At 47.7% G+C, this 14,130-nt stretch overlaps 1 protein-coding gene across 1 annotated transcript; it reads left to right on the top strand.

The window, feature by feature from the left end:
- The first annotated feature begins 10,300 nt into the window (after nucleotides 1–10,300).
- Nucleotides 10,301–14,017, top strand: LOC129564548 (small integral membrane protein 10-like protein 2A). Its single transcript, XM_055438623.2, has 3 exons — nucleotides 10,301–10,969; nucleotides 11,810–11,995; nucleotides 12,531–14,017. Exon 1 carries the CDS (start codon nucleotides 10,394–10,396, stop codon nucleotides 10,628–10,630), a length of 237 nt encoding a protein of 78 aa, XP_055294598.1. The 5' UTR covers nucleotides 10,301–10,393; the 3' UTR covers nucleotides 10,631–10,969; nucleotides 11,810–11,995; nucleotides 12,531–14,017.
- Nucleotides 14,018–14,130: the final 113 nt, after the last annotated feature.

The following is a 14,130-nucleotide window of genomic DNA, read 5'->3' as shown; positions in this document are numbered from 1 at the left end:
TTGCCCCAGCTCGAGGAGTGAGCAAGCATATGAACTTGTTTGTTCTTGCTCCCCGCTACTGCAGCAGGGAGCCCCAGTAAAGTCTTGCCTAAATTTCTTGTCTGGCCTCTAGCTAGTTTCTATTGATTTGGGAAGGTCAAGAACCTGTAAAATCTGTTACTTTTCTCAATATCTTTAAAACTGTTACAGGCTGCACCTGACAAGCTTCAGAAATAGCCCCAAACTCTGGAGTCTGGAACAGTGCACACTATCTCCATGTGCAACCTTCCCTGGACAGTGGGCAGCTTAATATGCATGGCATCTAGTCCAGCAGTTCCCTTCCCATTTATCCAGCTGAGGTATTTCCACTCTATTCTCAGTTTTTCGAGTGACTTTATCATGAAAGTTTGTGGGATTATGTAAAATGCTTTTTTAATTGAGATGATCATGTGATTTTGGCCTTTATCCTATTAGCATGGTGTACAACATTGATTTTCAAGTTTAATCAACCTTGTGTTCCTGGAATAAATCCCACTTGGTCATTGCTATGGACTGAATTCTGTCCCCTAAAATATATACGCTAAAGTCCTCAGACCTCAAAATGTGACTGAATTTGGAGATAGGGTTTGTAAAGGTGTAACTGGTTAAAAGGAGGTCATTAGGATGACACTGATTCAATATCAGTTCAATATCAAATTCCTCTTATCAGCCCTCATAAGAGGAAAATTTGACACAGATTCAGATAGAGGGATGGTGACGAAATAAAATAACCATCTATAAGGGCTTCCCTGGTGGCTCAGAGGTTAAAGCGTCTGCCCCCAATGCGGGAGACCCGGGTTCGATCCCTGGGTCGGGAAGATCCCCTGGAGAAGGAAATGGTAACCCACTCCAGTATTCTTGCCTGGAGAATCCCATGGACGGAGAAGCCTGGTAGGCTACAGTCCACAGGGTGGCAAAGAGTTACTAGAGAAGGCCCTTATTGAGATATAATTCACATACTATTGAAAATTGGTCAGTCATGTGTAACTCTTTGCGACCCTATGGAATTCTCCAAGCCAGAGTACTAGAGTGGGTAGCCTTTCCCTTCTCCAGGGGATCTTTCCAACCCAGGAATCGAACCCAGGTCTCCTGCATTGCGGGCAGATTCTTTGCCAGTTGAGCCACAAGGGAAGTCCTCATATCCTCTAGTATTGACCTATTTATACAATTGAATGTCTATTTCTTCTTTGGTTAGTTTTGAACATTTTTGTCTTTCTAGTTCATCTAATTTTTTAGCATACAGTTGGTCATATCATCCTCTTATAGTCCTTTTTATATATAAGGATGTCCTCTCTTTCTTTCCTGATTTTAGCAATGTGAGTCTTCTTTTTCTTTGGTGAGTCTACCTAAAGTTATATTGATTTCCTGATCATTTCAAAGAACAAACTTTTGATTTCATTTATATTCTCCCTTTCTTCTCTATTGTCAACTTCATTTATTCCTGCTCTGATCTTTGATTTCTTTCCTTCTGCTTGCTTTGGGTTTAGATCGCTCTTCTTTTTCTAGTGTCTTATGGTAGAAGGTTAGATTATTGATATGATATCTTTGTCCCTACTCTGCAATTTCTAAATTGATTCTCACTTAATACTCTTTAGTTGCTCTCAGAATAAGGCCCAACACCCCAGTGGGCCCTTGGCTTGGCAACTTTGTCTTGGATCGCTTACACTGGGTCAGCTGTCAGGGTGCCCAGACATACCACAGGTGCTCAGAGACATCAGCATTCAGAAAATCTTCTGTGAACATATACTGCCTTGAATTGTTTATTCATTCTTCGTTGTTTGTTTGCTGTCTCCCTTTCCTCCAGACACTGAGTCTCATTTCTCCATTTTTCTTAGCATAGTGCTTGGCTCTGGTGTAAGCCCTCATCAATTTTTACAGACTGACTGATAAACTGACCAGTGGACCCATCATGCTATGTGGTAACTGCCTATTCCCTTGGCCATATCCCTCTTATTAGAAGTTCAATGAAGGCAGGACCTTGTCTGCCTTGCTCCCTGAATCAGTCAAGACCAGTCAGTTTAAAAGAAAGCATTACAGGCATTTCAAGAAGGAAAGAAACCTAATGCTGGAATTAGAACTGTGTGGATCACAACAAACTGTGGAAAATTCTGAGAGAGATGGGAATACCAGACCACCTGACCTGCCTCTTGAGAAACCTGTATGCAGGTCAGGAAGCAACAGGTAGAACTGGACATGGAACAACAGACTCGTTCCAAATAGGAAAAGGAGTAGGTCAAAGTTGTATATTGTCACCCTGCTTATTTAACTTACATGCAGAGTACATCATGAGGAATGCTGGGCTGGAAGAAGCACAAGCTGGAATCAAGATTGCTGGGAGAAATATCAATAACCTCAGATATGCAGATGACACCACCCTTATGGCAGAAAGTGAAAAGGAACTGAAAAGCCTCTTGATGAAAGTGAAAGAGGAGAGTGAAAAAGTTGGCTTAAAACTCAACATTCAGAAAACTAAGATCATGGCATTTGGTCCCATCACTTCATGGGAAATAGATGGGGAAACAGTGTCAGACTTTATTTTTTTGGGCTCCAAAATCACTGCGGACGCTGATTGCAGCCATGAAATTAAAAGACACTTATCCCTTGGGAGGAAAGTTATGACCAACCTAGATATTATATTAAAAAGCAGAGACACACCGAGGAAACCAGAATTGAAAGAGACACATGTACTCCAATGTTCATTGCAGCACTGTTTATAATAGCCAGGACATGGAAGCAACCTAGATGTCCATCTGCAGATGAATGGATAAGAAAGCTTTGGTACATATACACAATGGAGTATTTCTCAGCCATCAAAAAGAATGCATTTGAATCAGTTTTAATGAGGTGGATGAAATTGGAGCCAATTATACAGAGTGAAGTAAGCCAGAAAGAAGAACATCAATACCGTATATTAACGCATATATATGGAATTTAGAAAAATGGTAACCTGAACCCTGTATAAGAGACTGCAAAAGAGACATAGGCATTTAGAACAGTCTTTGGGACTCTGTGGGAGAGGGTGAAGGTGGAATGATTGGAGAGAATGGAATTGTAGCATGTATATTATCATAAGTGACCAGTCCAGGTTCGACGCATAAATTTTCCTCTGTTCAAAAAAAAAAAATAAATAAAAAATAAAAAGCAGAGACATTACTTTGCCAACAAAGGTCCGTCTAGTCAAGACTATGGTTTTTCTCGTGGTCATGTATGGATGTGAGAGTTGGACTGTGAAGAAAGCTGATCGCCAAAGAATTGATGCTTTTGAACTGTGGTGCTGGAGAAGACTCTTTAGAGCCCCTTGGACTGCAAGGAGATCCAACCAGTCCATTCTAAAGGAGATCAATCCTGGGTGTTCATTGGAAGGACTGATGCTAAAGCTGAAACTCCAATACTTTGGCCACCTCATGTGAAGAGTTGACTCACTGGAAAAGACTCTGATGCTGGGAGGGATTGGGGGCAGGAGGAGAAGGGGACGACAGAGAATGAGATGGCTGGATGGCATCACCGACTCAATAGACATGAGTTTGAGTGAACTCCGGGAGTTGGTGAGGGACAGGGAGGCCTGGCATGCTGTGATTCATGGGGTCTCAAAGAGTCGGACATGACTGAGTGACTGAACTGAACTGAATATGTTTAAGGTCTGGAGGAGCAAAGGTCAAGGACTATGGATACCACAAAGAAATTAGCACAGTGCAAGAAACTGTGCCGAACCCATAGAGCTTTCCTGAAACCCCAGTGCTGGAGACTGACAGGTAAGGGTGCAATTCAGGAAAGTTGCAGGAACCTCCACCCCTTAAGCCTGCAACTAGTCTGCCACCACCAATATTAGAGAAAGAATGCATTCCTTCTGGCCTCCACATCTTGCAGCAATGCCTCTCAGAGAGACTGTGATTAGAACCTTACCTGCAAGTGGTTATGGGCATGAGAATGGGACCAAATGCAAACAAAACCCAGAATTAATGACTTGCTTGAGTAAAGTGTGTGTGGTCCTATGAGCATGCAACATTTTAGGAATGGCTGATACCTGCCTTTTATATTCTGACTCCCTTTATGGATCCCAATCATGGACTTATTTCTTAATCACTACTACTATTTATTAAGTACTTACATCACTATGCCATCCAGTCACTCTGCCAAATACTTTCCATTTATATATTCATTTAATTAATATTTGTTGAATGCTATGAGCCAGATAACTGTTCTGAGCACTTAGAATAAATCAATGAACAAAGAGACATAAACCTTGGTACTTAGAACTAAACTTCTCGTGGTGGGGGAAGGGTAAATGATAAAAGCAAAAAAAAAAAAAGTAAAACGTGGTATGTTGGAAAGTAACAAGTGCCATGGAAAAAAATATATCAAGACAATGAAGTTCTGGAGTGCTGGGGAGGATTGGTGAATCATATTTTAGAATAGGGTAGTCAGGGTAAGCTTCATTAGGAAATAATAATTGAGCAAGGGCTTGAAGGAAGCTAGGGAGGTAGATATTTGGAGTAAGAACTATCCAGGGTCAAACTTTAAAAGCATATTCTTTAAGATCAAGATAAGGACAAGGGAAACTCCTGAGACTAAAGGTTTTAACAAGGTTTATAATGCAACAAAAATCAGTTTTAGGGTTGGAAGGAAGTTACAAAACAATCATTCTTTACAGATGATAGCATTTTCTACTTAGAAAACACAAAGAATCAGATATTAATTTTTGGAATTAATAGGAAAAGTTAGCAAGGGTGCTAGATGTAAAGTCAATGTAAAAATAAATTTTATTTCTACCAAACAATCCAATAGAAAACTGGATAGAACAAATGAAAGAAACAGTTGTTAGAGGAGGAAACCCAATTGCCAATAGACATTGACAACACACTCAGCTTCATCAGTGACTGGAGAAATGGAGATTAAACTGACAATGACAAGCCAATTCACATGTCTCAGATTGGCACAGATTTTAATTTGGTTATATCATGAATAGGAAAGAATATGTTGGTACAACTCTCATCCACTGATGAAAGGCATATCAATGCTGTAGACACTTTGGAAAACAAATTGGAATTAGCTGTAAAGTGTTGAGATGCATACGCATTTTGACTGTGGATATCAGTCTTCAGTGTGTGCCATAGAGAAGCTCATGTATGCATCAGCAGACAAGTAGCAGCATGTTCACATCAGCACCGTTTGTACTAGCAAACACTAGAAATAACCCGTATGTCCATCAATAATACCCTAGAACAGTGCCTGGCACATAGCAGCACCCACTAACTCTAGCAAGAGGAGCTGCATAGATACATAAACTACGAACGATTCATAAACTGACATGTTACTTAGCCTTCTACTCCAAGTGTGGTCCAGGACCTCAGGGTTTATTCTTGCCTTCCTTCTTGCTTACTTGCAACTTCTTTTTCCGACAGTGAAGAACCTGACTTCCAACATCCTGTGTAGGTAGTTTTATTTTTACCAGAATTGTGTTTTATTATAGGTCTCATCCTGTTTATTACTTGTTTTCATTTGCACTGGTCAAGATCTTCCTATGTTACTGTGTGTACATCTAGTCTTTTACTTCCAACTACAGCATACTATTTCATCATATGTATCCCTCTGTCTTACTGACTTGCATCATTCTTTGCAGAAAAAAATATGTTACCACCATAAAGACCTTAAGCAAAGAACTTATCAACAGTCCCTAGGGAGAATCAACCTCAATGCCTTTGCAATCGCTGTTTCCTCAGCCTGGAATGCTCTTCCTCTAGCTTTTCCATGGCTATTTCTTTCCCACAATCCCTTGGATTTCAGCTCAAATATAATCTTAGAGTTCTTTTCCCTGACAGGATTCTATATAAGTGTTCTCTCCTCCTTCTACCATGAAACATCCTATCATATACACAAATACTGCTCTATTCTCTTTATATCCCTGGTCACTAGCTGCAAAATCTTATTTACTGATTTACTTACAAATGTACTGCCAGTCTCCCTCAACTCAAATAACGGCTTCTTTAAAAATTTCATTCTTACACTTTTTAATGTTTCAGTTCAGTTCAGTTCAGTCACTCAGTTGTGTCCGGCCCTTTGCGACCCCATGAATCACAGCACGCCAGGCCTCCCTGTCCATCACCAACTCCCGGAGTTCACTCAAACTCATGTCCATCGAGTCGGTGATGCCATCCAGCCATCTCATCATCTGTCGTCCCCATCTCCTCCTGCCCCCAATCCCTCCCAGCATCAGAGTCTTTTCCAGTAAGTCAACTCTTCACATGAGGTGGCCAAAGTATTGGAGTTTCAGCTTTAGCATCAGTCCTTCCAATGAACACCCAGGATTGATCTCCTTTAGAATGGATTGGTTGCAGTCCAAGGGACTCTCAGGATTCCATAAAATGCTGAGTTTCCAGAAAATAGGGTTAGTCTCAAGGCTGTCACGTGAAGCTCCTTGGGTTGTGTGCTGCATATTTACATCGTATTCTGTTGTGACTGCATAGACTTCCAGGGAAAATTGCTAGGAGGCCTGGAGATGTGACTCTTGACTGGTCCTTGAGGAGCAACTCTCAGAGTCACATCTCCAAACCTGCCCATCTTGGAAGCTACCTGCTCTTGCCAGTCAGGAAGGTGTGTGTGTGTGGAGGGGGGAATCCACTGGATTTGTTCATTGGAACTTTCATCTCAGGACCTGGAAGCTGTGGCTTGCCACCACCACCGTACAAGCCTCTCAGCTCCCAGGGAGCTAATGGTTGGTCACTGAGAAACTGCTACAGAAAAATCAACATCTCCATGACTACACTTGCCAGCATAAAAAAGAATGTCAATTTCTTGAGGGCAAGGATTCTGTTGGCATTTTTCTCTGCTATGTTTCTAGCACCTAGAACAATTCCTGGCATTAAAGAAAAATTGAATGAAAGAAAGGTAATGTTCTGGGCAATTCCAGATGACCTATGGGGAGGATATGTTTCATAACCAAGGTGAGTCAGACCAAATCAGAATATTTTACTTTCCCACTTGTCCCTTTCTCAACAGAATTCGTCCCTACTCCTGATAGTGTTAATGTTATACAGCTGGCTGTAAACAGAGGGATATTTCTCAGAAGATAACGTGGTTCAGTCCTTAACCATTCCTCGTCCTGATTTTGTGACCTGCCCTTAGGGCTCAGGCTATGGCAATAACTTGCAAGTAAAATCACCCGATAACTTACAGTTTCTGTGATATTGGTGACATTAACTCCTCAGTGTAAGTGAAATGCATTCTGAAGTAAAATGGTGTTTTAAAGCTACAAAAGGTCTTTTGCCAATAAATATTTTACTAATGTTTACAGAAATAACTCTCTAAACTTACAGTAGCATTGCTTTTAACTTTATTTATTTATTTGGCTGCGTTGGGTCTTAGTTGTGGCATGCAGGATCTTTGTTGCATCATGTGGGATCTTTTGCAGGACACAGTCTCTCTAATTATGGCACATGGGCTCATTGTTCTGCAGCATGTGGTATCTTAGTTCCCTGACCAAGGATCGAAACTACGTTCCCTGCATTTAAAGGCAGATTCTTAACCACTGGACCACCAGGGAAGTCTCTCTCCTTCACTTCTGAAGGATGTATTCACAAATATAGAATTTGGGTATACGTTTATGGGTGGTAAACTGAACCACAGATTAATCCTGGTCCATACCACTTCTTTCGGTGTCCTTGATGCTTCAGGTTTGCCTTTTTTCCCTTGACCATGTAGGTAGGACAATTGTCTAATCAGTGTATATAAATCTGTCGGGTTTCTTAAGAAGTCATATGGATGCCATCAGTCAGTTCAGTCACTTAGTCGTGTCCGACTCTTTGCGACCCCATGAATCACAGCACGCCAGGCCTCCCTGTCCATCACCAACTCCCGGAGTTCACTCAAACTCATGTCCATCGAGTCGGTGATGCCATCCAGCCATCTCATTCTCTGTCGTCCCCTTCTCCTCCCGCCCCCAATCCCTCCCAGCATCAGAGTCTTTTCCAGTGAGTCAACTTGTCGCATGAGGTGGCCAAAGTATTGGAGTTTCAGCTTTAGCATCAGTCCTTCCAATGAACACCCAGGATTGATCTCCTTTACATCAATGGATGCCATAGAGATGTTCAAATGTGCTGACCAGGCATTTTGAGAAAGCCTTAATACTCAGATCAGCCCTCCTTGTGAAACTGGGATGGAGTCGTGGTGACCCTACCTCTTGCAGACAGGTTTTTAAAAGTTATGACTAAAAGGAGACATGAGGATTTTTCCACTTCTTTAAATAGTCTTGAAAACATGGTCAAGTTTTGGTTGGACCTGGTTTAGAATAAAGATGAAATGAAGCTACAAATGGGCTTTTAAACACACCAGTAAGAAATGCCATGTATGAGGGCAAATGAAAACCTGAGTGATTTCTGTGCAGTATCCAGGGCAAAAAAAGGATTAAGACAAGTGTTTAGAAATCACTATGAGGTATGAAGAAGTTTAGTACGTGCCACCTCAAAACATGCCACTTCAGTTATACTGATTATTTTTAGCTGAAGTCATCTGAAAAAGGAGAAGGCAATGGCACCCCACTCCAGTACTCCTGCCTGGAAAATCCCATGGATGGAGGAGCCTGGTAGGCTGCAGTCCATGGGGTCGCAAAGAGTTGGACATGACTGAGCGACTTCACTTTCACTTTTCACTTTCATGCATTGGAGAAGGAAATGGTAATCCACTCCAGTATTCTTGCCTGGAGAATCCCAGGGACGGGGGAGACTGGTAGGCTGCCGTCTGTGGGGTCGCACAGAGTCAGACATGACTGACGCAACTTAGCAGCAGCAGTATTTGAAAAAACAGCGTTTTCTTAAATCCCCTTATTTGCCTAAAGACAGATCTTCTAAAAGGAGATCAATTGTCATAAATCCCCTCCTTGGAAATTTCAACAACCAGAAAATATTGACTCTTACCACAGGAGAACTAGAAGTCCCTCAGTTGTGTCTGACTCTCTGTGACCCCATGGACTGTAGCCTACCAGGCTCCTCCGTCCATGGGATTCTCCAGGCAAGAATACCGGAGTGGGTTGCCATTTCCTTCTCCAGGAGATCTTCCTGACCCAGGGATTGAACCCAGGTCTCCCGCATTGTAGGCAGATGCTTTACTGTCTGAGCCACCAGGGAAGTCAGGGAAAACTGGAAGTCAACATCAAACCCAGACAACTCTGTCAAACTATCAAATCTCCCATCTATGCTTCTAAGGAGTCATTCATTTTTCTATAAATTATTTACTGTCTCCTAGACTGCCTATATCCTCCCTCCCCTATCCCTGGCAAAGTGGCATTATAAGATTTTAAATCTCACTGTCTTTCTGGGTATTTTTTTCTTATGATGCCCATTCTGAAATAATATTAAAAATCAAGAAATGGATATACATTTTCTGTTAATCTGCATGTTGTCAGTTTTTTTTCATTGACCTATGAATTGTATATAGCTAAGAGAGTAGAGGGAAAGTCTTTTCTCCCCAACAGGTAAAAGGTAAGGACAACGGGGCAATTCAAGAATAGAGAAATACACAGCATCAAGCAAATATACCAGAAAGGGAAAAAATGTGCGTGTGGATTTGGTGAAACTCCATAGTGCAGAGTTACCAGGGAGAAAAATATGAATTAAAGGAAAGTTGGGGCTTCCCTGGTAGGTCAGAATGTAAAGAGTCCACCTGCAAAGCAGGAGACCTGGATTCCATCCCAGGGTTGGGAAAATACCCTGGAGAAGGAAATGGCTACCCACTCCAGTATTCTTGCCTGGAGAATTCCTTGGACAGAGGAACCTGGCGGGCTATATACTCCATGAGGTCGCAAAGAGTCGGACACGACTGAGCGACTAACACACACACGCACATAAACACACAGTGGGTTGACTGCCCTGGTTTTCTGCGGAGACAGAGAGGGAAGGGGATGGTGTAAAGGGGCGGAGCACTCCGGGTGGGCTTTTCTTGCAGAATAGCGCATTGTGCAAAAGGATGCCAGGGGGGCAGCACCTTGCAAAGAAAGCATTTAGGCCCTCCGCCGCTCTTGGAGCCCGGGAGGAGGCGGGGCTTGTCGGAGGGGCGGATCCTGGGGTGGGGCAGAGTCGCCCGCAGCAGCTCTGTGGTACCCGGCAAGGGGCGGGGCCACGTTACCGGGGGAACTGTGCCGGCCGTCGCCAATGTGCGTGCAGGCGAGGGGGCGGAGCTGTCCCTGGGCAGCTCAGGTGGGGCCTTGGCTGTGGCGGAGGAGTCATCGGGAGCCCAGCCCCTGCGGGGAGACCGAAGGCGGGGCGCGGCGGGACGGGGCGGGGTGGGACGCGACTGCGGTCTGCCCGCGGCTCCAGGCCTGGCGTCCACCTGTCCGACAGCTCGTGCTGAGGTCGGTCGGCGGGGCCCGCGCCGGCCCGGGCCCATGGCGGCGTCGGGGGCTCTGTCTGCGGCGGCGGCAGCAGCGGCCCTGTCGGGCGTGGCAGTGCGGCTGGCGCGCTCAGCCGCGATCCGCAGCTCGTACGGCGCCTTCTGCAAGGGACTCACGCGCACGTTGATCACCTTCTTCGACCTGGCCTGGCGTCTGCGCATGAACTTCCCCTACTTCTACATCGTGGCCTCGGTGATGCTCAACGTGCGCCTGCAGGTGAGGATCGAGTGAACGCCCGCTACCACCTGCGCCCGGCCGCGACGGCTGGGGCATCAGCATGAAGGATCACCGGGCCGGGGGCCGCCGGGACGCTCCGGGGGACGAGGAAGGGGCGGATCAGGCCTCCGGGCCCTAGACCTCCGCGGAGGACGCAGCCACCGAGCCCCGGCTCCGGCCAGCCCCGTCGCGGCCGGTGACGAACTGCACTGAAACTCTCAAGACGGGCCCTTTCCATCAAACTCGAGAAAATTATCCGCATGCAGCTGACCTGTTGCCTCACTGTGGCCGAAGCGGGGAGCAGAAGGAAGAGATTCTTCAGTAGGAAATGAATGACTGACCCCGACCGAAAAGGTAGGAGGCCAGAGGTTGGACTTGCGGGCTGGAGGGAGGCGGTGGCCGTGACATCTAGATGTCCAGGCTGCCGGGCGGCTTGGGGGAGACGAGGAAGGGACCTGAGGAAGCCAGCCTGGAAAGCTGCCGGGACGAGAGCAGGCAAGGCAGGATGCACGCAGGCCCTCGGGACTCCCCTGTCATGTATCCAACTTGGGGATGAGGGGCGGCTGCCTGGGCATCTCCGAGGGTCAGCCCATCACCTCGGCCCCCGGCCCCGGTAATGTCACCTGGACACGGGGGAGTGGAGGGAAATGGCCCCGGAGAGGCCCGGAGAAAGCCCTAGAAGAGAGCGGATGCTGGCCCCCTTGTCCTCCACCCCTCGCTCGAGAGGCAACCTGGAAGGATGGTTGTGTTCTTGGCCCAAGTCCAGGTCTGTCTCTTTCTCAGCCCTTCACAAGACTTCCTCCTGCTGGGTCTCTGGGACTGCTCTCTGCCTGCTCCTGCTGTCTCTGTTGCTGCCCTCCCCCCTCCAAAGCTTTGCATCAGGGGACAGGGAAGAGTGGGAAAGACGTGTTCCTCCCAGCCCTGCCCCGTCTCAGCCACGCTCCCTCCACCTCCTTCCAGGGCCCTCCTGGTGCCCCCCGAATGCGCTGCTCCAGTCCCGGATGGCCTCCAGCAGCCCCTGTGTCCCAAAGGATTTGGGAAAGTGGGGGTCTCCTTGAGTGGAGGGCAGCTGTCAGGCTGGGGTGGGAGAGCAGATGGAGAAGAGGCTTGTAGGGTAGGCGACAGACAGTTGGGGAGACGGGGACGTCTCTGGGTGAGGAGGCAACTCTCAAGTCCCCCATGTTTTTCTTTCAGGAACTGGTGTTATAGAAGGTGAACCGCCCCTTCTGTGGTCTTGTCGCCAGAGTCAAACCTCTGCCTGGGGCACCCAGGGGAGCAGCCAAGAGAAGGGCCTGACCCCCCGAGGAGAGGAAGGGCTTTCCAGGCAGAGAGCCCGAGGGAGGGCTGACCCGGTGGTCCGGTTCTGGCACGGGGAAGGAAGTACGGAGCTAGAGACACTCTGGCGGAGCTCTGTTCTCCCCATCAGCCGGGCTCTGGGAATGGAGACATGCGCCCTTGTCACATAGATCAGAGGTGGGGGAGCTGGACCTGCCTCCGGGTCTGCACTGCCTACCTGTCCCCAGTCTCTGGGAGACCTGGCACAGTGGGATGGGAGAGGGGATCACAGACTCCCAAGGGACCTAGAGAGAAAGGCCCATAGCAGGGAAGGTGGGGTGTATCGCAAGTAGTCACAGGGAAGAACTGGGGGACAGTCTGAGCTAAGATGGTCATGGGAGAGATGAGTCCCAGAACCCCTTGGGGAGCAAGGTCCTCACACACAGTCAGGCCTCCCCACCCCAACCCAAGCCCCACCCAAGGCTTAACCAGGGGTTCCTTGGTGTTGAGTGGCACAGCCCTCTCAGTTTGGGTGGGGGATGTTGGCTGGCTCCTGGGGCCGAGTGTAATAGGAGGGAAGGGATACACGTGGGTGGGGTGGAGCTGAGACCCATGCATGACCCCGTGTCTCTGTCCCCAGGCTGCCCCTCCTGCTAGGATCACACAGGAGCATCTGCTCTGGATGGGCCTGCAGCGGTCCTGGCTGTGCTGCTGACTGGGGCACCGGGCACGGCACTGAGGGGAGCCGGGAGAGGTCCTGGCCCTCACCCCCATCCCAGATCCACAGCTGCTCCCTCACTGATTGCTCGGAGTCCTGGTCCCCAGGTCCTGGGACTAAGAACCACAGCAGCCTGGTTGCCCCTGAGACAGAGGGGCTGAGCTTCACACCATGTGCCCTCCTCAGCCACCCAGGTCCCAGCTGAAGATCTCTGCCTGCCTCACCCCGAGGCCTGAGGCTGCACCCGGGCCACCACGTGCCCCCTACAGATTCCCACAGACAGAAGGGCCCTTGTGCCAAGTTACCTGGAAACCCCTGGTCCTGGTGGCCCCTCCTCCACCCCAACTGTGTTCCTCCAGGACCACTTCCGGGAGACTGTCAGCCTTCGGATTGTATCCCTGGAGCTCTGGGGACAGCCTCTGAGAGACTGTGCACGGGGCTGCAGGGGAGGAGAGGAGCGGAGGACCAGGGGCCTCCTTGGGGCTGATGCTTAAATGTGCCCTTTTCAAGTTCATGTCTCACCCTCTGGGTGACTGGATCCTCAGCCGCAGCCTCTTCCTGGGCCATTTTGAGAGGGCCTAAGGAGGGCACTAGGGAGGGTCTTTACTTAATATGTGTGTGCCAGTGTGTCAATGTGTGTTTGAGTGCACATGTGAGTGTGGGATGTGTGGGGGAATGTGTGTGCGTGTGTATGCACATGCATGAGGGCTTGAGTGTGTGGGTGTGAGTGTGGATGAGTGTGTGAGTATGACTGCAGATGCTTGAATGCGCAGATGTTTCTGTGTGAATGTGCGGATGTGAGTGTGTGTGTGAATACACATGTGTCAGTGTGCATTTGTGAATGGGTGTGTCTGTGCACAAGTGTGTGATTGCTTGTGCACACATGAGTGACTATGCGCTGCAGAGGGTGCAGAGCTGTTTAGCGGGTATGCAGTGCAGGTCGGGCTCCCTGTCCTTCCCAGGCTTGTGGCTCTGTTGGAGCTGCCTGGCCCCTGGAAGGCTGCTTCCCGAATTGGAGAAAATATGTTGGAGATTCAGGGGCCTCGGGCTCAGAGACCCCTCTTCACCTGCAGAGAATCCCCCCTCCTTGTGGGGCATTGGCTTGGGCTGCCTGCCCCCAAAGATATTGGCCGTGGGAAGGGTGGGGACACATCCTCAGCACGTATTCCTGCCACTGCTTTTCTTACCATTTTGATCTTGAGTAGTTTGCTGCTTCTGCTCTCCCACCTCTTCCTCATCTCCCGACTGGGCCCCTGCTGTTTTCTATGCACTTTATTTGCAGTCTGTTTTTCAGGCAGTGGAGCTTCTACACAATCACTGACTTGAATAAGACAACTTTTCTTTTCTGTGTGTGATGAACTCAGCGCAGTCTGGTCAGAGAAATGTTCTTGTTTCCAGTGTTGTCAAATCTTGCGTCTGTCTAAGTTAATTAAAAAATTATTTGAATTGAATAAAATAAAAACTGGAGGCCTCCTGTTTCTGGTGTGGTGCCCCCTTGGATGAGAGCGGCTGGTGGTGAGCT

This window comes from Moschus berezovskii, chromosome X (genome assembly GCF_049115385.1).
Source record: "Moschus berezovskii isolate FMDL1 chromosome X, NW_MosBer_1.0, whole genome shotgun sequence".
Taxonomy (NCBI): Eukaryota; Metazoa; Chordata; class Mammalia; order Artiodactyla; family Moschidae; genus Moschus; species Moschus berezovskii.
Note: the sequence above shows the minus strand (reverse complement) of the source record. Positions and strands in the feature narration are given on the sequence as shown.

What these genes read in the sequence shown, in the direction of transcription:
- LOC129564548 (XM_055438623.2), top strand. Translation starts at nt 10,394, where the DNA reads ATGGCGGCGTCGGGGGCTCTGTCTGCGGCGGCGGCAGCAGCGGCCCTG.